The sequence below is a fragment of the Quercus lobata genome, chromosome 7 (assembly GCF_001633185.2).
Source record: "Quercus lobata isolate SW786 chromosome 7, ValleyOak3.0 Primary Assembly, whole genome shotgun sequence".
NCBI lineage: Eukaryota > Viridiplantae > Streptophyta > Magnoliopsida > Fagales > Fagaceae > Quercus > Quercus lobata.
Genome location: NC_044910.1, coordinates 23,699,584 through 23,723,758, shown reverse-complemented (window position 1 = coordinate 23,723,758; position 24,175 = coordinate 23,699,584). Strand labels below are relative to the sequence as shown.

General features: G+C 34.0%; 2 protein-coding genes and 1 non-coding gene across 4 annotated transcripts; 2 read left to right on the top strand and 1 right to left on the bottom strand.

Annotated features, from left to right (window-relative positions):
* Positions 1–34: 34 nt before the first annotated feature.
* TRNAA-UGC lies at positions 35–107 on the top strand. Its single transcript has one exon. It is a non-coding gene; the product is annotated as a tRNA-Ala (tRNA).
* An 8,017-nt stretch (positions 108–8,124) lies between these two features.
* LOC115953467 (probable plastid-lipid-associated protein 13, chloroplastic) lies at positions 8,125–14,726 on the top strand. Of its 2 annotated transcripts, none has more exons than XM_031071116.1 (7): positions 8,125–8,639; positions 9,073–9,194; positions 9,274–9,357; positions 9,535–9,631; positions 11,698–11,914; positions 12,663–12,715; positions 13,031–13,330. In XM_031071116.1, the coding sequence occupies exons 1-7, from the start codon at positions 8,382–8,384 to the stop codon at positions 13,052–13,054; spliced, it is 855 nt and encodes a 284-aa protein (XP_030926976.1). In that variant the 5' UTR covers positions 8,125–8,381; the 3' UTR covers positions 13,055–13,330. The 2 variants fall into 2 exon arrangements, with proteins under 2 accessions (XP_030926976.1, XP_030926975.1); XM_031071115.1 differs by lacking the exon at positions 13,031–13,330 and adding an exon at positions 14,437–14,726 and having other exon boundaries at positions 8,127–8,639.
* A 5,930-nt stretch (positions 14,727–20,656) lies between these two features.
* LOC115953927 (VQ motif-containing protein 25) lies at positions 20,657–21,482 on the bottom strand. Its single transcript, XM_031071756.1, has one exon. The coding sequence runs from the start codon at positions 21,395–21,397 to the stop codon at positions 20,891–20,893; it is 507 nt and encodes a 168-aa protein (XP_030927616.1). The 5' UTR covers positions 21,398–21,482; the 3' UTR covers positions 20,657–20,890.
* Between the last annotated feature and the right edge of the window lie 2,693 nt (positions 21,483–24,175).

Genomic DNA, 24,175 nt, shown 5'->3' with positions numbered 1-24,175 from the left:
AAATATACTTAAAAAACGAAAATAAGAAAAATATGGGGATGTAGCTCACATGGTAGAGCGCTCGCTTTGCATGCGAGAGGTACGGGGTTCGATACCCCGCATCTCCAGTTTTCCTCCTTTTTTGTTTTTTATGGCAAGTGACAATTGCAATAATCGTTGTTGGGATGACACGTGTCTACGTGTTGTTATGCAATAATTTCACAATTGGCAACCAATTTTATCTAAATTGGTTATTGACAATGGCAGAGCTCAAATCACAAATAGACACTTCTCTAAAAATATCCCCATAATATATATGTGTATGAAAATATAACTTTTAATTTTCTTATTCTAAAGTAAGTTATGTACATATGCACAAAATTATCAACTTTAATATCTATATATATACACTTAGACACAAAATATTTTTTATAAGAAAAACTTATAATCTTTTTTTTTTTTTTTTTTTTTGAGGTGAGAAACTTATAATCTTCTTAAACTCTAATAAGTATACAAACATTGTATAATTACAAATATATAGAACAAAAAAAAGAAAAAAAAATGAATATAGTATCTTCCATCAAAATCATGCTTAACAATAATACTTCAAGTAATAAACATCATCAATTATTATTTTTATAGCAAAATTATTCATAATTTCCTTTTTAATACATAAATTGTTTGCAAAACTTCATTTATTTTTGACAAATCAAAATCATAATTTTATAATTGAAGTCTCATATGAGCTTTTTTTTTCTTGATAAAATCTTGAGAATAGGAAATTTCAACCAAATTGCATATATTATCAATGTTGAATGATTTGAATGCATTAATAGGTTTTGACATTGAGCTAAAAATTAGGAGTTCCACACTTCCGCTATTTACTCACAAAACTTACTACTTAATTATTTCATTCTATTGCAATTGTATATTAACTCTAAACTCTCTTTTTTTAAGAAAAATTACTAGAATATTTGATCAATACTTTCTTTTGGGGGGGGGGGGGGGAACTCCTATTTTTGCCATTTAACCTTTAAATATTTATAAAATATACCTAAATTGTAAAAAAATTAAAAATTAAAAATTTTGTATACATATGGCTCCACCACTAGTTATTGACCCCCCATGTGTCATTGAAAAACTCAAGAGTAGTTCATTCTTCTTTGATTCGCAAAAATTGGTCTGACTTTTGTATGGCAAGTGACAACTGCAATAATCAATGCTGGGATGACACGTGTCTACGTGTTGTTATGCAATAATTTCACAACTGGCAATCAATTGTATCTAAATTGGCTATTGACCCCCATGTGTCATTGAAAAACTCAAGAGCAATTCATTCTTCTTTGATTCACATATTGGTCTGACTTGTAATTCACTTATGACTACGTGTTCAATAGTGATGTTAATTGGCTTCTTTTTTTTTTTTCTTTTTTTTTTAGAATCAAGACTATGATTTTATTGAAATGAATTAGCCCAAATCAACTAAGAGTACATAATTGAGGTGCGGAGGAACATCCTCCATCCACACTGAATAACCACTAACATGTCTTGCATGTTTAGCTAAGTTACAAGCAACAGAGTTCCTAACTTGGCAAACATGTGAAAAAGATACATGATTAGGATCTGTCATAGCTTTTGTTGGCTCTAAAATATGGCCTATCTCTGAGAGTGAGCTCTCATCTTTGTTGAGATTTCTAATCACCACTTCTAAGTCACCCTTTAGGATGAATAAGGAGCACCTGATCTCTAGAGCAAAAGAGATGGCCTGAGCAACTATCAGTGCTTCAACCACGTCCGAGGATAAAGACAATGGAATCTGTTCTAACAGAGATGCAAGAGCTTGACCCTCACCATCACTTATGATCACTCTTATTCTTGCTTTGCCGATGTCCCTAAAGGTTGCCCCATCAAAGTTGGTCTTTAAAGAGTTTTATGGAGGAGGGGACTACCTGACTCGTTGAGTTGTTTGAGCAAGGATCTAGGTCAAGGCCATGAAGTTGGCTCGCTTGAAATCCTAAAGTGCCTGCATAGCATTCGTAGTGACCTGTGAGATAGGATAGTCTGAGTTCTTCACCCCTATTTGGTTTCATCGAAACCAAATAGTCCATAATATCATTGCCACTTTTTCCAGTAAGTCTCCTTCCTTTTAACCATGTGTGATGAGGCTCGGGATAGATGAAAAATTCTATGATTGCTGTAACTTTAACTCAGGAAGAGAGCTCCAAATTTGTGACAGTCCAGGACATTTCCACAAGGCATGCAATGCACTTTCGGGTTCTCCATTATAGTGTTCACAGGTGTCCATTGGTATGATTTTCCTTTTCTTAAAATTCACCTTCTTTGGTAGGGCATCTCTACAAGCTCTCCATAGGAAACTCTTCACTTTATTTGACATAACCATACCCCATACTACCTTCCACACTTCATTGCTTGGGTTTAAGTGTTCATTGGGTGGGTTTATAGCATTTTCTTTAGCCAAAACTCTATAACCCAATTGTACAATATACTGACCTGAGGATGTATATGGCTAAATGAGTTTATCTTTGGTGCTGGCACTGCAGATTAGGATGCTCTTGATCAAAGTAACCTCTTGTGGATTAAACAATCTGTGGAGAATATTTGAGCCATTGTCTCACTCTCGAGTCAATGAGGTCAACCACTGTAATTTCCTCAAAATCATCAACTGTAGGAGATAAAATATTTGAGTGATCACATGATGGAAGCCATGCATTGGACCACACCCGAATGGATTCCCCATTACCTACTCTCCATTTAACTCCCTTTAGGAGGGCATCTTGACCTTTAAGGATACTATGCCATGCATAGGAGTCGATACTAGACTCAGAGGCCTCCATTATCATGCAATTGGGGAAGAATTTTGATTTAAAGACTCTATAAAAGAGTGACTCCTTATGGTGTAGTAATCTCCAAGCCTGTTTAGCTAATAGGGCGTCATTAAATAAAACTAGATCCTTGAAGCCCATACCCCCTTTAGACTTGGGTTGACAAAGAGTCTCCCATCTAACCCAGTGAATTTTTCTTTGATCTCCTTTCTGACTCCACCAAAATTTTCAAATGAGGCTTTCAATCTCTAAACACAGACCCACAGGGAGTTTGAAACAACTCATTGTGTAGGTTGGGATGGCCTGAACCACTACTTTAATCAGAATTTCTCTTCTTGCTTGAGACAGAAGCTTCTCTTTCCACCTTTGAATCTTCTTCCACACCCTCTCCTTGATGTAATTGGAGCTTATCTTTTTATTTATCCCCACAAGCGATGGTAATCCCAAGTACTTCTTATATTGCCTAATTTCAAGGACACCCAAGTCTGTTTTGATATGATCTCTAAGCTCTTTAGAAGTGGATTTGCTGAAAAAGAGGGTGGTTTTGCTCTTATTTATCTGTTGCCCCGAGGAATGACCATACTTATCTAGAATATCCAACACCTTTTGGCACTCTTGAATGGTGGCCCTGTAAAACAAAAGACTATCATCTGCAAAAAGGAGGTGAGTCAGAGGAGGGTTATTTCTAGATATGGAATAGCCTCGAATATCACCCTAATTAGAAGCTTTGCTGATGGGACCATGCAAGCCTTATGTACATAGGAGGGAAAGGAAAGGAAAGAGTGGGTTTACCTTTTGGTTGCCTCTGGATGGAATAATCCTACCTTTTGGTTCACCGTTGACAAGGATTGAATATGAAACTGAGGAGACACATAACATAGAAAGTTTAATCCATTGCTCCGTAAACCCCATCTTCCTCATAACTACTTCTAGGTATGTTCACTCCATCCTATCATAGGCTTTACTCATATCAAGTTTAATAGCTATGTAGTCATCCTTCCCTGTATGTCTCTGCATGCTTTGTAAATATTCAAAAGCTACCAAAATATTATTAGAGATAAGCCTACTTTTGGTAAAGGTACTTTGGTGTTCTGTGATAATTTTTGGCAAAAGTCTTTTTAATCTATTTGCCAAAACTTTGGAGAAAATCTTATACAGGACATTACAAAGGCTTATGGGTCCGTACTCTGAAGCATATTCTGGACCCTTTTTTTTTTTTTTTTTTTTGTGGGATGAGAGTGATAAAAGTGTGATTTAAGTGCTCAGGTAAGAAAGCATTATTGAGGAAAGTAAGAATAGATTGGCATACACCATCACCAACTAGATTCCAATAATGCTAATAAAATAAATGGGGCATACCATTAGGTCCCGGTGCTTTGAGAGGGGCCATTTGCTTGATCGCCTGTTGTACTTGCTATGCTTTGAATTCTGATGATAATTGGGCATTCATCTCAACACTAATTATAGTTTGGATGGAATTAGTGGCTGCTCCATGCTGGTGTGATTGGGCCGAAGTAAATAAATCTTGATAGTACTTGATCAGGCATTCAAATACTTGCTTAGTATTTGTAGTCCAGTTGCCAGATTCATCTCTAATTTTTCTGATGGAGTTCTTTCTTTTCCTTTGAGTGGCTCAGCTATGAAAGAATTTTGAATTTTTATCACCATTTGTTGCCCATAAGACTTTGGACCGTTGAAACCACATTCTACTCTTTTTGTTAGTGACCTCATTTTTCTCTTTCTTTAGTTCTCGAACTTGATGATTCTGACTAGATTGCATTGCTTCTTTCTTTGTTTCAACCAGCAACCTCCTCTTCTTTGCTAACTCTTTTCTCACGTTCCCAAAGTGATCACGACTCCACCTTTTTAACTCCATTCCACATTTCTTCATTTTCCTCATAATCTTAGTTGATGGATCAGTGATGGTGTTGGAAGACCACACCACTTCAACCACATTTGTACTACCTAGATCTGAGAGCCACATTTCCTCAAAACGAAAAGGCTTGGTAGTTGTTGCAACATCCAATTCATCGGGAACAATACATAAAGGACAGTGGTCTGATGAATTAGAAGATAGATGGATTATTCTCGTTCTAGGAAACTTCATTAACCAGTCATTTGTTGCTAGGCCACTATCCAATCTCTCCCAAAGAGAATGTCCACCAAAGAAGTGCTTCTACCATGTATAAGGAGATCCCTCATAACCAAGATCTAGGAAGCCACATTTATAGATCACCTAGTAGCTACTTGTTAATTGTTGTTACATTCATAAGTAGCTATATGTTCAAGGATCGGAGATAACTCTTCTTCAATTTTATTCTTAGGATGTGAGCATTCATCAATAATGTTGTTTTTTTTTTTTTTTTTTTTTTTTTTTTTTTTGGTCAAGATTGAAAGTCTTTCATTGATAATAGGATAAACCCATAGAAATTACATCCATACGAATATTCTTTAGAATCATTTGGGGAGTGTCCTCCATCCACGTAATATAGTCCATTACATTACGCGCGTGTCTAGCCAGCGTATGTGCAACTATGTTGCTGTTCCTGTGAATATGCAGAGCCTACCAAGCCATAAAATTCTGTAGCCTGAGCTTAGCACCCTCCACCACCATCTGTATCGAGCTTGGAGTAGCCACAGGAGCTAATTCCGTGAGGGCCACCATAATGGTTTTCACATCTCCCTCCATAACCACCTTGCTTAGTCCTAACTCCCAAGCTAAAATGATTCCTTCCTCTCTTGCCCGGGCTTCAGCCTCCAATGGGCCCAACGGGAATGGGAGTTTCTTACTCATTGCCCTCATCAAACAGACCTCTTTGTTTCTTATGACCACACCCACACCACAGCTCCCTTCCTCTTTAAAGACTACCCCATCCACATTTATTTTATACCAGCCACATTTAGGAGGACTCCATTGAGAACCCAACTAAGGAGGCTGCTTGGGAGTGTGTCTAGTATTGACCATACCTTGCCTGTACTCCTTTGTGTACCTGGATGCTTCACAAACAAGGACTCTTGCTGACTTACATTTTCCTTCATGTTTGAATAAATTACGATTATTCCATAAGCCCCAAGCAATTGTTGCAAAAATATTCCAGTCTAACCCTTTTGCTTCTTCCCCGAGTCTCGAGTAAACATCCAGAAAATCATAATGGGAATTTTTCCAACTAGTGAGCTTCAAACACAATTCCTTCCAAGTATCAGCAACAACTCTGCAGTCCCAAAGCACATGGCTTGATGTTTCCTTCTCACCACACCAAGCACAGTTCTCCCAATTGCCCACCTTCCTTTATGCAAGGTAGTAGTTTGTAGGCAAAATATTTTTGCAAGCTCTTCATAGGAAAAATTTTATTTTACTTGTACACTCCAGCTTCGATATTGACTTCCATGTCTCAACCATTTTAGAAGAATCAGAGCATTCCCCATGGACATCATTCCCCTTTGCCTCACACAACACCTTAAGAGTTATCTCGTACACACTCTTGACTGTGAATCTCCCATTATTAGACCACGCCCATATTCTAGAATCATTTGGAAGGCTCGGGCTGATTGGTATTCCCAAAACAATTTCTGCTTCAAAGGGGAGGAAAGTATTTTGCACCTTCTCAATGTCCCACGAACCCCTATCCCCGTCTAGAAGATGTTCCACTCTTTCTACAGTTGTGCCTTGGTTTCTTGGGCTGACAACTTTAAAGGAACTAGGAGTAGGTAACCATCTATCTTGCCACACATTAACTCTCCTATCATTGCCAATACTCCACCTCAATCTTCTGTCAATGATGCTCTTGGATTCCATCAAGCTTCTCCATGTGTATGAGGGGTTGTTTCCTAACTGGGCTTCCATAAAACACGACCTTTTGAAGTATTTTGCTTACAGCACTTTGTGGAGCAAAGAGTCAGGATTTTGGATTATTCGCCATCCTTGTTTGTCTAAAAGGGATAAATTAAAGGCCTTGAGGTCCCTAAAACCCAACCCCCCATCCTTCTTTTTCTGGCACATCTTTTCCCATGAAACCCATGCCATTTTCCTCTCATTTTCCTTCTGCCCCCACCAGAAATTCCAAACCATTGCATTTAACTCCTTACACAAGGAGTCTGAGATTCTAAAGCAGCTCATTGTGTATGTCGGGGCAACTCGTGCAACCGCTTTGATAAGAATTTCTTTTTCAGCTCTCGATAGCAATTTACCCTTCCATCCCACGATTTTTCTTCCCACTTGGTCCTTAATACGATTGAAGGCCTTCTTTTTCCCTTTCCCCATTAATGATGGCAATCCAAAATACTTTTCATGCTGTTTTATAATTTGTGCACCAAAAAGCTCTTTTACCCCTTCCTTCACATCACTTCTAGTTTCTTACTGAAAAAGAGAGATGTCTTCTCCTTATTCAGCTTTTGTCCGGACTCTTTATCATACTCTTTTAAGACTTGGCTCACCCTATTGGCCTCTTCCAATGTTGCCCGGCAAAAGATGATGCTATCATCCTCAAAGAAGAGGTGGGAGATCTTGGGAGCTCCTCTACAAACTGCTACTCCCTCAATCCGTCCCATGCTAGCTTCATTTTGGATCATCTCCGCCAAAACCTTTGCACACAACAAGAATAGGTATGGAGAGATAGGATATCCCTGACGAAGGCCTCTTGTAGGAGTTATTTTTCTTTTTGGTTCTCCATTGATCAACACCGAGTAGAACACCGTTTTCACGCACATCATAATCAGCTGAATCCACTTCTCTTGAAAGCCCATCTTCCTCATCACCCCTTCCAAGTATCGCCATTCAACTCTATCGTACGCTTTGCTCATATCAAGCTTGACTGCCATAAGACCTTTCTTCCATTTCCGTTTCATGTTTATACAGTGCATCGTCTCAAAAGCTACAAACACATTATCTGTGATCTGTCTCCCTGGCACAAAAGTACTCTGAGCTTCGCCTATGACCCTTGGCAGAATTCGTTTAAGTCTATTAGCAATAACTTTTGCCACTATCTTGTAAATGACGTTACAAAGGCTAATCGGTCTGAACTCCGAAATTTTATGGGGGCTATTCACTTTTGGTATCGGGCAAATATAAGTTTCATTCAAGGAACAGGGCATCAAACTAGAATTTAAAATATCTAAAACACACTTTGTTACATTATGGCCAACAACATCCCAATATTTTTTTTTTGTAGAAGATAGGAGACATCCCAATAATGTTGTTTTTAAATAGTCACAACAAGTGTAAATATTATTGTATATATAATAATAATAAGATAATAACAGGTAACCCTTCCAAAATCAGCAAAACACATCACAACTTTTAACCACCATTCTTTGGAACCTTTCTCTCAAAGTCTCAACCTACCTTTTCAATATTCCCTTTCCCGGTAAGACGTTTGGTGTAGCTTTAAAAAAAGAAAAAAAGACGTTTGGTGTAAATTTAATTATGTCAAAACTACAACCAAATTTGAACTTCACCATTCACTGTTGTTGTTGTTGACCGTTCTATAAAAACCTAGAATTCTCTCCCTCACTCGCTCGCTCGCTCGCTCACTCACTCACTCACTCTTCCTTCTAATTTCAATGGCGTCCGTACAACAACAAGCCTCATTCCCTGCTGCAATCTCTGCAATCCGTACTCGCAACCCGTACTCGTCTTCCTCTTTCACACCTTCTCCGCCGCTGGTTTCATTCGCTGCTAAGTCGCCGGAGACTTACCGGAAACGCGTTGGCCGGAGATTCGACTGCAGAGCTATGGTTCAGCAGGCCGTACAAGGAGCTCCCGCCGCCTATGCCAAGGAAATGGAGAGGCTTTCCGCTAAAGAATCCCTTCTTCTCGCCGTGAGTCTTTCATTTTTTCTAAATTACAAAACCATTGCTTTCTTTTTTAAAATTTTAACATTTGAATTTATTTTGTGCCATGATTTTACTGTTCAAATTGGTTCCTAGATATGTTATAATTTCATTTTGTTCTTCAATTTGATTTGATTTTTTTTTTTTTGGTAATTTATGGTTTCATAAGTTTTATTTTCAGTTCATTTAGTAGGTACAAAATTGCTAGCTTTACTCTCTGCTTGATTGCTTAGAAAATATTTGGAAATGAACTAACTTGAAAATTTTAGGCATACTCTGAAATTGGCACTATGGTAAAAATTTTAAAGGCTCCTATATTAATTTCAATTTTCACATTGGTAAATATTTGATTTTCTGGACATTTGGGTCTTTTGCAAATGCTCAAGCTCATTGGTATTTGTTTGTGGAACAATGGTTTCAGTTTAAAGATTCTGGGGGTTTTGAAGCCTTAGTAACTGGTAAGACGACTGAAATGCAGCGCATTGATGTGAATGAGAGGATAACTGGTCTGGAGCGGCTCAATCCGACACCTAGACCAACAACGTAGGTGCCCATTTAAACTAGGAATTTTCAGTTGTATATATTTAGTGTGAGATGCTAATTCGTTTCCTCAGCTATCCAGGTCGCCCTTTCTGGAAGGTAGATGGAATTTTGAGTGGTTTGGGTCTGGAAGTCCAGGATTATTTGCTGCTAGAATTTTATTCGAGTGAGTACTTGTTTATTGATCAACTTCTAATGTGTTTTCGACCTTTTCTTTTCTCCCTTTTTGGTTGGGGCTTGCCGCCTTGGGATGTGATGGTAAAAACCTTAAATTTTTTCATTTAAAAGTTGGTCAAATTTTATGGTGGCTAATAGCACTGGCTTGATTTCTGCGTTGTTGTAGGAGATTTCCTTCGACTTTGGCTAATTTGTCAAAAATGGACGTGGCGATCAAGGATGGATATGCCAAGATTACAGCAAACTTGAAATTATTGAACTCGGTAAGGAAGTTTGCACAAATTTATTATTCATGCAAGGAAGTTTCTTTGTCATTTAGTATCTAAAAAAGAACGTTTTGCTTTTAATTATAAAATTGATGCCAAGCGTAATTGAGTGCTTAGGGCTTGTTTGGTACATGTGTTTAAACAACAGTTTTCAGTTTTTTTAGAAATAGGTATGGGTAAAAAAGTGGGTGTAAATGTGTGTAATGTTGTTTAAAAACTGAAAATATGTGTTTAAAATGATGTACCAAACAACCCCTTAGTATCTGTAAAATGATGTACCAAACAACCCCTTAGTATCTGTAAGTGTTGTCTATTCCTGAGCAACTCATTCTATGTGAAATATATTACAAATTGGATATGCAGTTATAAGGTAAAGTTCTTACTCAAGTTCTTGCTAGTGGTATAAAGGGAGAAATGCTTGGAAACTCCCAACTTGTAAACAAAATTGTGATTCAACTATGCCCATAATGCACTTAGTTCTTGTCTTCCTGGTGTTTTGAGATTTTAACTTAAGAGTAAATATGGCAGCAAATAAAATTAACATGAATTGACATTCATATGAAGATAAGTTTATCATCTTTCTTGGACTTAATTTGCTCTACTTTAGCGAGAAGATAAGTTTTTCTTGGACCCCATCTAAACAAAGAGGGCTTGAGGTTAAGTCCTACTATAAAGCTTTAGTTCTAGAATAGCAGAGTGATTTTTTCCTGGAAAAGCATTTGGAAACTTAAGGTCCAAACAAGAGTTGTGTTTTTCTTGTGGACAACTTGAGGAAAAAACATATTATCGTGGTAGATTGGTGTTGCATGTGCAAGAGAAATGGGGAAATAGTTGAAATAGTTCTTGATTATTTACTCCTTCAGTTGTTCTTTGTGCTAGAGAGCTGTGTTCTATGGTTTTTAGCCTTTTTGGGCTTCAGTGGGTTATTTCTAAAGGAGTAATAGAGTTGGTTGGCAAGGCGGTTTTGGTGGACATCAGTGCATAGAACATTGGAAGGCGATTCCTCACTGTGCTGGAAAGGAATTTTAGAAGTTTTGAGGGATGTGAACGAACTCTATTGGATCTGAAATTGATGATCCTCAAATCCTTGTTTGAATGGATGGTTGTGTCAAGATTGTTTCCTTTTTAACTTATTATACTTGGGCTTATGCCTTTCTTTTGATTTAATAAAAATTGTTACCTTTTTTAATAAGCAATGAAAGATTGCTGATTATATATATATAAACATAAAACAAAGAAAGTTATTTGCATCTTTGTTTAAGTGGTTTTCTGATATGCATATTAGGAATCAAATCTGTTTGAGCGGCTTAGTGAAACAGAAAGAAGGAAAATGAGAAATAGTGGAATTTGTAAGTAGTGTTTTAGACCAGGACCTTAAAAAATAGTCTATATACCAACAAATATAGGGGGCTTGAATATATTAACTGGGGTCTTTGGGTTTGAGCTTCAAGTGGAACTCATGAAATTAGACATTTATGGCATTCTTTGGGGAGATTATATGATCATGTTATAATTTCCTTTGCAATTCTCATTGGCTTACTTTCTGCAATTATTTTGGAGCAGATTTACAAGATTAGCTGATTGCTTAATGGAAAAATGGTTTGCTTCTTTTTCCTTTTCTTCTTTGGGGCACATATGGGCAATTTTTCATGTTGGTTTATGATTGGGATCATTTGTTTTCCAGTCCATTCAAGTAACCGTTATTGAGAAACTATCAATCAAAGGTGATCTTAAGAATTCCAGTCACCTGTGCTTAGATCTTGTCCTCATTCATAAACTTAGGAAGCTCACTTCCGTTTGCTTTTGCATTCATGGAGAAATAAAAACTTTCAGATGTATACAAGAAATATTATTGATTGGTTGCAATATCCATGAGGTTGTATAAAACCCAATGTTCAGAGTTTTGATTTCTAAGAGTGATAATTTATTTGTAATGTCTAATTAAGAGATGAGGTAATGCAGGCATCTCAATTGTGCCACTGTATGTCTGTATCTAGTCCAAACTCTCTCATTTTCAATTTTTTTGGAGCTTTTATAGTGGACTGCTCTATGATGAAATGCAGATAGAAAGCAAATTTATTCTTTCCACCAGGTTATCTGTGGAGGGACCACTACGAATGAAGGAGGAATATGTTGAAGGGATTCTTGAGTCCCCAACAGTTATTGAAGAAACGGTACCAGAACAGCTAAAAGGTGCACTTGGCCAGGCAGTTAACACAATGCAACAAATGCCTGTTCCTATTCGGGATGTCATTTCCAGTGGGCTGACAATTCCTCTAAGTAAGCTCTTTTTTTAATTTTTAATTTAATTATTTCTTTCTATTGTCATTGGACAAACAAACCTCTAAGGTCTTCACTTCTACAAATCCAATGAATAAGTCAGTCCAGAGAGATTGACAGTTCAACTAATCTGGTTGTTTTAAGTGTAACATATATTACTATAATTGAAAATTGAAGCAGTTGATGATCTGGGCTAGAAAAATGCTAGTGAATGACTTTTATGCTTCCGTTAACAATTGTAGTACTCAACAGTATATCATCTTTATTGTTTAAATCTTCCTACTATCCTCTTTGTCATTCTATGTGTGGCTACAAGTAACCTTGGCTGGGGTTGTAAATAAAGACTTAAACTGAACATGCAAAACCAGCCCGAGGTGTTAGAACCAGTATACATCCTCTGAGATTTTCATTTAGAATGTTATATCCCATTGAAAATGTGATACATATGTATAGACATCCACACATACACTACCGATAAAGCAAACCCATTGACAGTTTTCTTTTGGAGTTCTATCACAAGAAAGCCCTAAGAAACTTTTCCCATTTAACCGATGTTGTTTGCGATTCTTAGTTCTTTATGGAATTGGGTGGTACTCCCTGCAAATGCCTAGTTAAAAATGATAAATTTTTAATTAATTTATATGGAAAAAATAATTCAAATTTCAAATGATGAATTATTATATTTTTATATGTATGTTGATCAGACCCATAATGAATTCATGCTAAGCTCTTCTTTTTACATGAGCAGATGGAGCCTTCCAAAGACTATTTATGATTTCTTATCTTGACGAGGAAATACTTGTAAGTATTTTTATAGGGCATTTTCTCCTTAGATGAATTTAAATGCTATTTATACATGTGCTTCCCTTACAATATTGGCGTACTATGGTGCTGCAGAAGTAGATGATAGTGTGGGTGAAATCAATTTCCATTGAAATTGCCTTACTAAAACAAACTTACACTCTGTTGGTCTTGGTGGAAAATGTTTTCTGTGAAAAATATATAAATTTCTGGAAAAATGACTTGTTTTTAATTGTGTTTCATTGTGATTCTGAAAATGATCTCAAAAACATTTTGCCATTGGCTCACACGGGAAATCATTAATAATTCACATAGGCATGGTGGTGGTGGCTGCAGTGATGGTGTGGTGGCACTGGAGACAGTGGGTGGTAGTGTGGGAGGTGGAATGGTAATCTTGGTGTTGGCAATACGAAGGAGTGGAGAGGGTGAGGGCACAACGGAATGGCAGAAAAGATCTTGAACCTTTTGAATTGTTTTACCTTGACCACAAAAAAATGTTTTTAATTGGCTTTCATATTTTGTTGTACCAAATATTAGAAAATATTTTTCCTGAAACAATTGGGGCATTGCTGCGACATAAAATAGAGTGATTAGAGTTCTTAATCTTTGCTTTAATTGATGAGCTGAATATGGTGTTTTGTATAAAAATGGTTCATTTGCTTCTTCTTTTTTTTTTTTTTGGGTGGGGGGGGTGGGTGGCGCATAAGGAAACACCAAGCCACCCCTTTCTATGGGACCAATCCTGAAGGTAAAATGTGGAGACTTTTTTTATATTTTTTTGATGGATAGGGAAAACAGAGTCATTACTCTTTTTTTATTTTTTTTATTTCTTTCTTTTTTGTTTCCTTTTTCCATTTCCTATTTTGGCTTTTAATATTGTTTCACCTTTTCCTTTCAGCATGATCGAACAATTTCACTTGAATGTTTCCCTTCTTGCTTTAGTTATTATTATTATTATTATTATTTTTTGCCCATGATCTTCTAGAACGATTGCAACCTAAAACCATATCTAGTGAGAATGTAAGAACCTAAAACCGCATATACTTAATTGATAGCAACCTTTACTGTCCAGTTCGTTTTCATATGACAAATACTTCATAGTCAAGTCAATGGTAAATGCCCCACGCTGTGAGCTTGTTGCATCTCTTGTGATTATCGTACATTTAATAATGTTGTAAAAAGAATAAATTAGCCTCATTAGCTTTCATCTTTTTGTCTGTTTTTCTGAAGAAAGTTGATTGCTGTTTGGAGTGCATTAAAAAACAAATGATCTAACAATTACAAATTTATTTTATTTTATTTTATTTTTTTTGTATTTTTTAAATTAGTGATCCAACTAACTACATGATATTAGTTTGAAATTCAATCTAATTAATTATATGATTTATATCTAGTGATGTTATAAGGCCTCAAAAGTCAAAATACATTTGACCCCTTTTTTGCTTCTCAATAATCAGATTGAAAGCCACATACATTTTTTATTTTGAAAGAAAAAGGGAAGTGGGAGATTAAACCCTGGAATGTAGAATTTTAGCTTCCATGCCTAACTTTTTAGAGATGGGGTAGTAACCAATGGCTGTGTGACAGACATAACGTGTATGACCACCATATTCTCTTATTATCCATCAGTTTGCTCAAAAGCTGATTTATTCCATGGCTACCAAGAGGGATTGCTTTTTCTCACAATATGAATTCTTTTGCTGGTTTTGATTTTGACACAGATAATAAGGGATACTGCTGGAGTGCCCGAAGTTTTAACAAGGTTAAGTGCTCCTTTGTCTGCAGAACCAATCGCAGAGTATGAGAGTTAGGAATTCTACCTGTATGACAACTGAAAATTTTCTCTACTTCAATCAGATACCATTTTGAGTTAAGAATTACATTTTATCTCTCTCAGCCGCTTCTAGCTTTTTATTTCCTTGTTCCAATGTATAGATGTTTTTTGATTAAAACAAAAAATAATAATAAATAAATTTGGAACTATATGTCAAATTTCTAGTTAATTGATTGAGATTGAGTGGTGCATGGCTGTAAATATTGGAGAGGTGGTTTTCAGTGTCGGTCTTTTGAAGAACAATTACAACTGGTGTGGGTTTTTGTCTGGCTCTCCATTTCACATTACTATTTTAGCAATTTGTATTTGTTTTTTTTTCATAATCTTTGCTATGTTATTGGTCCAATGCAGTCTGTTCCTTGCTAATAATCAAAGACACGAGGAAAAGAAAAGTCAATTCCTTGCCTCCATGAAATGTGAACATGCTTGAGTGCTATTTCTTGGGGTTGGTTTAGGATTATTTACATCTGTAAGACTCATTTTCTCCTAAGCGTTTCCACTTTTTTTTTTTTTTTTTTTTTTTTTTTTTTTTTTTTTTTTTTTTTTATATTTTTTATTTTTTTATTATGGGACTAAGGGTCTGTTTGGATACAGCTGAAAACTGAAAACTGAAACTGAAAACTGAAAAACACTGTAGCAAAATAATTTTTAAATGTGTAAATAGTACCGTGGGACCCATTTTTAATATTTTTTTATGAATAAAGTGATTGTGGGTCTCATGAACAGTCCATAAACAGTGTACAAACAGTGTATGAACAGTAAAATTTGTCTCTACACAGTAAAATTTGTCTCCCGCACAGTGTATGAACAGTACTTTTACTGTTCATTCGCTGAAAAAAAAAAAAAAAAAAAAAACTCTTAAACGCAAACGTGCGTTTGGGAAGCGCAAAACGCGCTTCCCAAACGCACTCTAAGCGTTTCCACATTATCCAAGTGTGAACAAGCTTGACTAAAACGTGACATGTTGCTTTGACAAACTTTCCACGTGGGTTTAAAGTCTTACCTTAGCCTGGAGTGAGAAATTAGTAATTACTCTCGTAAACAATTTAATTGTTCATGGACAAAGTTTAATTACAAAATTGGTTATAGTTTAAGACTACAACCTTAGTATATTTTTATTGGAGGTAAATTTTAACAAATCTACCATTGGATTACATCTTTTTTTATATTCTCAATACTTGCAAAATTTCTAAAAAATAAAAATTAATAGCTATGTCATTAATAAATTGTTTAAATGAAAAGTTTTTATTTTTTATTTTTTTTAAATTATATATAAAATATAAGTTTATAGATCATATAGTAAATATTATTCGATTAATACAAAATTTGACATGTGTATTAAGAGTAGAACATGCAATTTAACGGTTAGATTTTTAAAATATGTAGTAATATTTATTTTATTGAGTAAGGTTATAATCAATTTTGTAGCTAAACTTTGTTCATTGTTTATTAGTGATTATTTTTCCTGGTCTTTTTATTATACTCCTACTTCTTTTTGAATTTTTAGAATCCCCATAAGATCATCCTCTCCATAGATTTATTTATGACAAAGATACCATTTTATTTTAATATGGTACCATATTGTTAAAAATTGTACATTATTGAATAAAAAGTAAACTGCTTTTAAATAACATGATATTTTTCACCAACTTTATACTCGCAAAAATATAAATATTCACTATTAAATAATCCATCTCTATTCCAAAAAACAGGTAGAGATCCTACTACAACTCCTTCACTAGGTTCTGTTGAGTGCTAAGTATTTAGGGTTGACCCATGGGATTAAAAAATTTCAATTAATAATGGATTGGGTTCAAGTTTAAATCTGCTTAACACCTTACCAAAAATTTATAATAATAATAATAATAAATGCATTACACATTTTATCTGGTAGTGTGGGCATACACATCTTAACATTTACACATCTTTCCCTATTTAATTTTCTGAGATTTCTTTGGTCAAAAATTTTTTCTAAAATTTCTTAGCAATTCAATAAGTGTTTGTGGGGGTGTGAAGGGCAAGGTTTAAGATTTAAGTCTTCAGGAAGGAGTTTCACACATGTATATACTTAAATTATACTAGAGTAAAATTTCTATCTTGTATATAAAAAAAAAAAAAAAAAAAAAAAAAAAAAATCTAACACTTAAGAATTTGCAATGCCAGTATGCCACACACAATTTAAGAATTTGATCCAGTACTATGGGCATGCATAGGATAAATTATATAGTCCTCATGGTGGACCACGTTATTCTGTCCACCATTCCACTAAAAGACTTTCACTTGTTTAAAATTGCTGAGTTAGTAATCAGTTTCTATTTAAAAAAAATTTCTGACTCAACAATTTTAAACAGGTGGGAGATTTTCAATGAAATGGTGGATCACATCACTTGTCTACCATGAGGACCTTATAATTTCTCCATGCGTAGACATCCTAACATTTGATTACTGTAACAATCCCAATGTGTGGAATTTTTTAATAAAAAATATTTCGGTAAATGAATTATTATTTTTATTTTCATAGACTAAAAGACATTTTATTAAGAAAATTGTAGAATATAGGCACCTTTTATATATACTAGCATGTAACTCATGCAAATGCATAGATGCATTTAAAATTAAATACAATTTTTATTATAAACATATAAATAATTAGTCGAATTATTTTTTTTAGAAATAGAATCTAACACATATATATGTATAGATACATTTAAAATTAAACACAATTTTTATAATAAAAATATAAATAATTGGTCAATTTTTTTTAAAGTAAACGTAATTAGTCATATATTAAAATTCTTACCTAAATTTAATACTATTTATGATCATTTTTTTTTCTAATTTTTAATAAGATAGAATGTGTAGTGGTGATTTTTGTTGTGAGGATATTTTTATTGAGTATATGTGATTAGGGATAACAATTTTGCCCCGCCCTGCCCCACCCCTCACGGGTTTTCCCCGCCCCGCAAAGGTGGTGGGGCGGGGTGGGGCAATATTTTGTCCCCGCACCTTGGGGCGGGGCGGGGATGGGTTTAATATTTTTATCCCCGCCCCGCACTAATAAGGACTATAATTGTAAATTTAGTAAACCCTAAATCACTAATATTTAAAGTGAAACACAATACATCAGATAAAATATTTTTTATTCTAAACCTAGTGTTATTGCCGCTGACCCTTCTCCCTTCTCTATAGCTTATACACGTTTTTGAATTTTAAGCCAAACTCCACTCCAAGTCACCAAGTCCAAGACGTTGCTTTTTACTTTTTAGGTTCATCTCATTCCTTTTGTTTTAGTCTTTCTTAAATCTGTTTTTTTCAGTTTGAATTTTGGTTCTTTTTTTCTATCTAAAATTAGTATTTTTGTTTGTAGCTATTAAAGAAGCACAGTTGAAAGGAAAAAAAAGGCTGGTCACTTATCCTTGATGATTTTGTTCATGCAAAGACAATGTTTATTTGGTGCAAAATTGGATTCTAATTTCAAATTTTAATTCAATTTTCTCTAAACTTTACCTATATATATATATATATTGAGTGGTGTAACATTACTTAGAATTATACCATGTGTAACTTGAACCCAACTCATATATATATATATATATTAGTGATAATGCCGAAAAATTACCAGTGAGCCACACAGAAAAGACCTTACAGAGAACATCGGCGTGGTGTTGGCCGAATACCCTCTGAAAGTCAAGTTAGAATCTTTTCGCAACTCTAAAGTGCCAGAGTTGAGATCAATTATGCGTACCTGTTTTCTAAGGGTCTTTGGGTTTTTATAGTAGTGTAGAGCCAAACTTCTGTGCTTGCGTAACAAGTCTTTTCCTTATAGGGAAGATCTCCATTAATGTGCGTATATTCCAGAATTCTCCTCATGTTAGAATTCTATTCATATTGGGACTCTATAGACTAGGGTTAGTTGTGAAACGCAAGTCGCTTCCATTTAGGGTTTCTTGAAGACCACATAATGACCGATTGAGTACCGTGTGGCCTTTTGATCTGTCCATCCTGTGTCCGTTCACATAGGATCTGTTCACTATTAGCCCATTTGTCCAGCACTGTCAAAGTCCATCTAAGTGGATCTGTCACCTCCAGTTTTCTCCCTCTTCAATTAGTTTGATCGAAAGCAATTCAATACTTGCATATACAAATATGTCCATAAAAAGACAAACTATGTCATTTTTGTTTTTACTTTTGGGCAAGATACTGAGTAACAATGTATCTAGGTAATGTAAGTCAAAGTTATTGCATTATTTCTTGCTTCCATGTGAAACCTAAGTAATGTGCTTTGATAAACGAACACATTCTATCGCTTTTCAGCCATTAAAAAAGAAAAAAGAAATGAACACAATACGCCATCGTAGTTACAAAATAGTATATAGTATTAGTATCTGTACGTCATCCTTATCTATTTTTTTTTTTTTCAATTTTGTAATCGCCAACTTAATCCAATTTAAACGCCGCCCAAGAGGAATCAAATTGCAATTTGCGAATAAAGTTTACCAAAAATGTTGACTTCATGCCGCTGTTTCCAAGTCAAGTGTTAAACGTTAAAACTTGGCTGAAAACTTTGCTTTTGGGGAAAAAAATGAAGAAGAAAAGTTCAAGACATTTTTTTTTTTACCTAAATAAGTTTATAATCTCAGAAAAACATCATCAATAGCACTATAATTTGCAGCTTGAAACACACATTTCACTTTTAAAAGTAGATAAATTATAATTTGCTCATTATATATATATATATATATATATTTATATATAGTGTATGAATGTGTCGGTCATGGTTGATTGTTTAAGTTATCTGTCACTATCAAACCTGTCGTTCAAACAAATCTAATGCGTGAGCACATGATTTTATCTCACCCCAAAAAGAAACGGAAAAGGCAGAGAAGATTGTATAATCAAATTCATCCTCTAGTTGTTTCTCAAAAAATAATTAAAATTTAAAATATAAAATATTCTCTAGTTAATTCTCAACCAAAAAAAAAAAAAAAAGAAGTTTTAAATTCATAAAGTGTCATGTTAATTGATGCTCTTTGAGCATTTGTTAATGAACAATATATATTAAAAAACCTTTAATACCACTTTTATAGAAAGTATAAAAAATTGTAACAAAAAAAGTCAATTACTTTTTCATTTTTCATAAAAATTCAGTTTTTTAAAAATTTCCTAAACCACCTTTTAGGCTATCCGTTAACTTTTCTCACCTATAATAAATCAGTTTTACAAATAATAAAATGCAACAAAATGGCTACTGTTACCGGCTAATTAAGAGGTGCAAGCTTTACTTTCAATATATATTATAATGAAAACCCTCCATAAATATATAGTTGATATGTCAAGACTTACTAACAAGGTTTTGGTAGTGCAGTTTTCATAATTTCATTACAAAAAGTGTTTATGTTTTCCAACATTCTTTGATACTGCCATCCCTTTAAATTTACAGAACATATTGAAAAAGATTAATAAAAAAAAAATCACATGCATAGAAATCATGTAATTTAGCACAATTCATTTCTAGGCCTATTATTTTCCTAAAAACTCTAATATTGTAGCTATATATGGTTACTGCATTTTACTGTGGGTATTGGGTATAGTGTGAACTCAAAAAATGAGTGATTAATTAATGCCCACGTACTACTAAAAAAAAAAAAAAATTACATTACATGGGATTTTGATTAGTGTTACTTATGCCAACTCTGTAGCTAGCACTTATCCTCAATAGGGTTTGCCAAACTTAGAAGATGTGCCTGAGATATATATGTTATTGCAAATTGATGTTAGTGGGAGACGACTTTAGTAATAAACTCATATAAATGAAAGATATATCTAAGTCTTGCAAGAAAAGTAATACATTTATATATATATCTAGAACACACATATTTTTTTATGCACGCTCTTGCTTCATTCACCAAGAAAAATTCTCAAAGGTGGCCCACATAGAGAAGAAAAGGGCCAGTCCCCACATGAAAATGAAAGAGACAAAACCCTAATACATTTAAATGCATTTTCCTGAGAAAAGAAAAGAAAAAACGAAAGTCAAGAAACTATTTTCAGTTGCTTCGATTACATCTAAATGTTATCATCATATGGAAATATGGAATCAACTGCAATTTCTTTGCAAAAGGAGAATCCTTGAAGCATAGCCCTTCTATTTACAGCACAGATAAGTAGAAAAATCTCAGAAAATCAAAAAGATAGAGATACAATATATTTAGAGAAACCATCTAGCTAAACACCATCAAAACAAATTTCTTAGAGATCAAACATTGATAGATAAAAAAGAAAAAAGAAAAGAAAAAAAGAAGATATTAAAGAAGAGTCATTTGATTGGTTTGACTAGCTAGCTAGGTAATTTGAGCTTCTTCAATGCTATGCAAGCGAGAAGCATCCAAAGGAAGAAATGGGAATTCATCACCAAGGTCTTGAATATAATCCTCTAGTTCTGAAAGGCTTCCCAAGAACCCACCTGATTGCTCAGCATTCCACAATATCCCTTCTTCCTCGTCCTTAATTCTCTCCCTTGACTGATCCAAATTACTACGAAACCCAGATGGGAGCTCCATTTTGTTTGTCTGTACTGTTGGCTTGTCTGATGAAGCACTTCTTGACTCTTCACTTCGGGGAATTCTGCTTGGTTTCTTGTTGCAACCCTTTTCCATGGGTTTCCCTGTGAGTCGTTGCACTAACTCACGGAAGTTGGCTACGTCGGTTTTGATGATCTCGGGAGCAAATATGTGAATTATGCGTATCTTTGGCTTGGTTTTGGATATTTTTTTTGAATCTCGGTGCATGCCTAGATGGGCTAAAGTTGAACAGGGTTTACAGGTTTGTTTGTTTGTCATGTCATCCATGGAAATGCAGGGAGAGAGAGAGAGAGAGATAGGTGTGGTGGAGAAGTTGGTGTATTTGTTTAGAAGAAAGGATGGGATGCTTCATGCTTATATAGGTGGGAAAGTAATGTTAATTTGAGATTGTTTGGTTGGGAGGACAACATATAAAATTTTAAAAAGGAAAATATAAGCTGTCTGTTGGGAGCAAGTATTGGATGAATCTTGTCTGACAGATTGCAAGTGAAGGGACGGTTTGAGATTAGCTTATTTTGTTGAAATTGAAAATTTTTTTTCTGAAAGTATTGTAAATAAAAGTAAAAATTAGTTGAATAATGCAGTAGAACCCATGAATAGTACCAAAAATTGCAATGTGACCTATGAATAGTAACAAAAATAAGTTGAATAGTAAAATAAGTTGACAAAATTAATCATGTTAAACGGACACGAAGTGAGTGCAAAGTGTTTAGCAAAAATTAAAAAGCTAGCTTATTTTACTATTTAGCTTTTTTTTGCCACTGTTCATAAGTTCTACTGTACTTTTTGATATTATTTATAGGTCTCACTATACTATTTCAACTAACTTTTACGTTTATCTACAGTACTTTTAGCAAAAAAAAATTTAGCTGCAACAAAATACGTGGATCCCAAACAGACCTATGTGCGTTTGGCTCCAACTTAAAAACCAGCTTATTTTACTATTCAGCTTATTTTTGCTACTATTCATAGACTCCACTGCACTTTTTGGTACTATTCATAGGTCTCACTGTACTATTTCAGCTAACTTTTACCTTTATCTACAGTATTTTCAGTAAAAAGTTTTCAATTTCAACAAAATAAACGGATCTCAAACAGACCCATGTGTGTTTGGCTCTAGCTTAAATAAGTTTATTTTTGCTACTATTGATGGGTTTCACTGCACTTTTTGGTACTATTCATGGGTTTTATTGTACTCTTTTAGCTAACTTTTACCTTTATTTACAGTACTTTCAACAAAAAGTTTTCAGTTTCAGCAAAATAAACAGATCCCAAACAGATCCATATATGTCAATGTATTCTTTGTGTTGAGATAAAATTGAGATACTTATTTTTTTATAGAATTAAATGATACTTAAATGCTTACTATATAGTATTCAATAAAATCTTCTTAGCTGCTTAACAAGAATGGAAAATAAATTATCGGATATGCTTCCATGATGGTTTTTGCTTTACATAATTTGCCACTAATCCCGAATTAAATGTCATAAGCTATTGTGATGTGCTTTGTACTATAGGTGAGTATCATAGAAAGAGTAATGTTATGTCCACAATATTTTTCAAAACAATTTGATAATAAATCCTACTATCCTAGCAATCTATTACTGGTTTTAATATGGATTCATCAATAATATTACTTTTTTATTAATTAATAATAGTCTGCCACCCTAGGATTGGGAATGAAGTCAGGACTTAGAGTTAGGAAAGGTGGAAGTATAAACAAAGAAAAAAATTCATTATGAAATTTCAAATTAGCATCCACTTAATATTAACAAAAAGTCAACAAAGACAAAGACACAAAATCATTATTTTTTAAATACATTACAATGTAATCATTTATGAAAAGGGAACTCGGTGTTCATCTTATATGCATGCATCTGCTATTGGGTAAAGGAAAAATGATTTTGTTTAAAATTTTTTAAAGTGCCAAGTTGTTTGTTTGGGCTAAAATTGATTAATTGGACTTTTTTTTTTTTTTAGTTTTGTTATTGGTAATTTTTGTTATTGACCTAATTTTTTTGGGCTTGTAATTTTATTTTAAATTTTAAATCTATGGATTTTTTTATGGCATTTGAAAAAGAATCATATATATATATATATATATATATATTTGAGAATCAGATCAATATATTGTTAAGAGAAGACCAAATTTAATTTTATTGAACTAAATTGCTAAAATTAGTACCTAAATAAATTAGTACAAAAAAAAAAAAAAAAATTGAGGAGGCCATTGCCACTCAAGTCCATGAATAATTGCGTCTCTGTCTAGGATTTTTTGTGAAATTAGTGTCGACATAGTATTATTACTGTGGATTTTTTTTTTTTTTTTTTTTTTTTTTTTTTTTCCCTTGAGACGCTGACCATACCAAGCACATATTTTCTAAAAGTGATATGAATGGAAGATGGAAGATTCCATTATGCGAGACCACGAGCGGCTACGTGGTCCAAGGATTCATTTCATTTATACCTAATATGAAGAAAATATGGAAGATTAATTTTACCAGAAATTTCATTCAATAACACGTTTATTTTTATTTTTTGAAAGTCATTCAATAAGACCTGTCTTACCATTATCTCAAACCATGAGGTCCATGACATATTTTTGGGCTATTAAATCCTGATGGCTAAGGAGGAGAAATTTAAACATCCTTGGATTTGAAGTAACTATGATAATTTATTACCACAACAACTGACAAAGTATTAATTCCACCCATTCAAAATGTAGTTTCTACAAAACAAAAAAAAGCACCATTAATTATTATTACTAGCTTGTAACCCCATGCATATACATGAATATACTTAAAAGATACACATTAAAATACATATTATAATTCTTACATATATAATTTAAATATTATTGATAGTCATTCATATATATTTTTAACTCTTTAAAAGGTTTTGTAAGAATGTTATTAGGAATAAAATGTAAATTGTCCATTTTTAAAATATTTTTATGTTCATTAATTCTAGACTCTTTGGTTTTTGTACATAATAACTCACTTGAATGGAGATTTATGATATGGTCCCACATTTGATTCCAAAATT

What these genes read in the sequence shown, in the direction of transcription:
- LOC115953927 (XM_031071756.1), bottom strand. Translation starts at nt 21,397, where the DNA reads ATGGATGACATGACAAACAAACAAACCTGTAAACCCTGTTCAACTTTA.
- LOC115953467 (XM_031071115.1), top strand. Translation starts at nt 8,382, where the DNA reads ATGGCGTCCGTACAACAACAAGCCTCATTCCCTGCTGCAATCTCTGCA. An exon ending in ACTTGAAATTATTGAACTCG is followed by an intron (nt 9,632 to 11,697) that starts GTAAGGAAGTTT and finishes GATGAAATGCAG; the next exon opens with ATAGAAAGCAAATTTATTCT. An exon ending in ATCTTGACGAGGAAATACTT is followed by an intron (nt 12,716 to 14,436) that starts GTAAGTATTTTT and finishes ATTTTGACACAG; the next exon opens with ATAATAAGGGATACTGCTGG.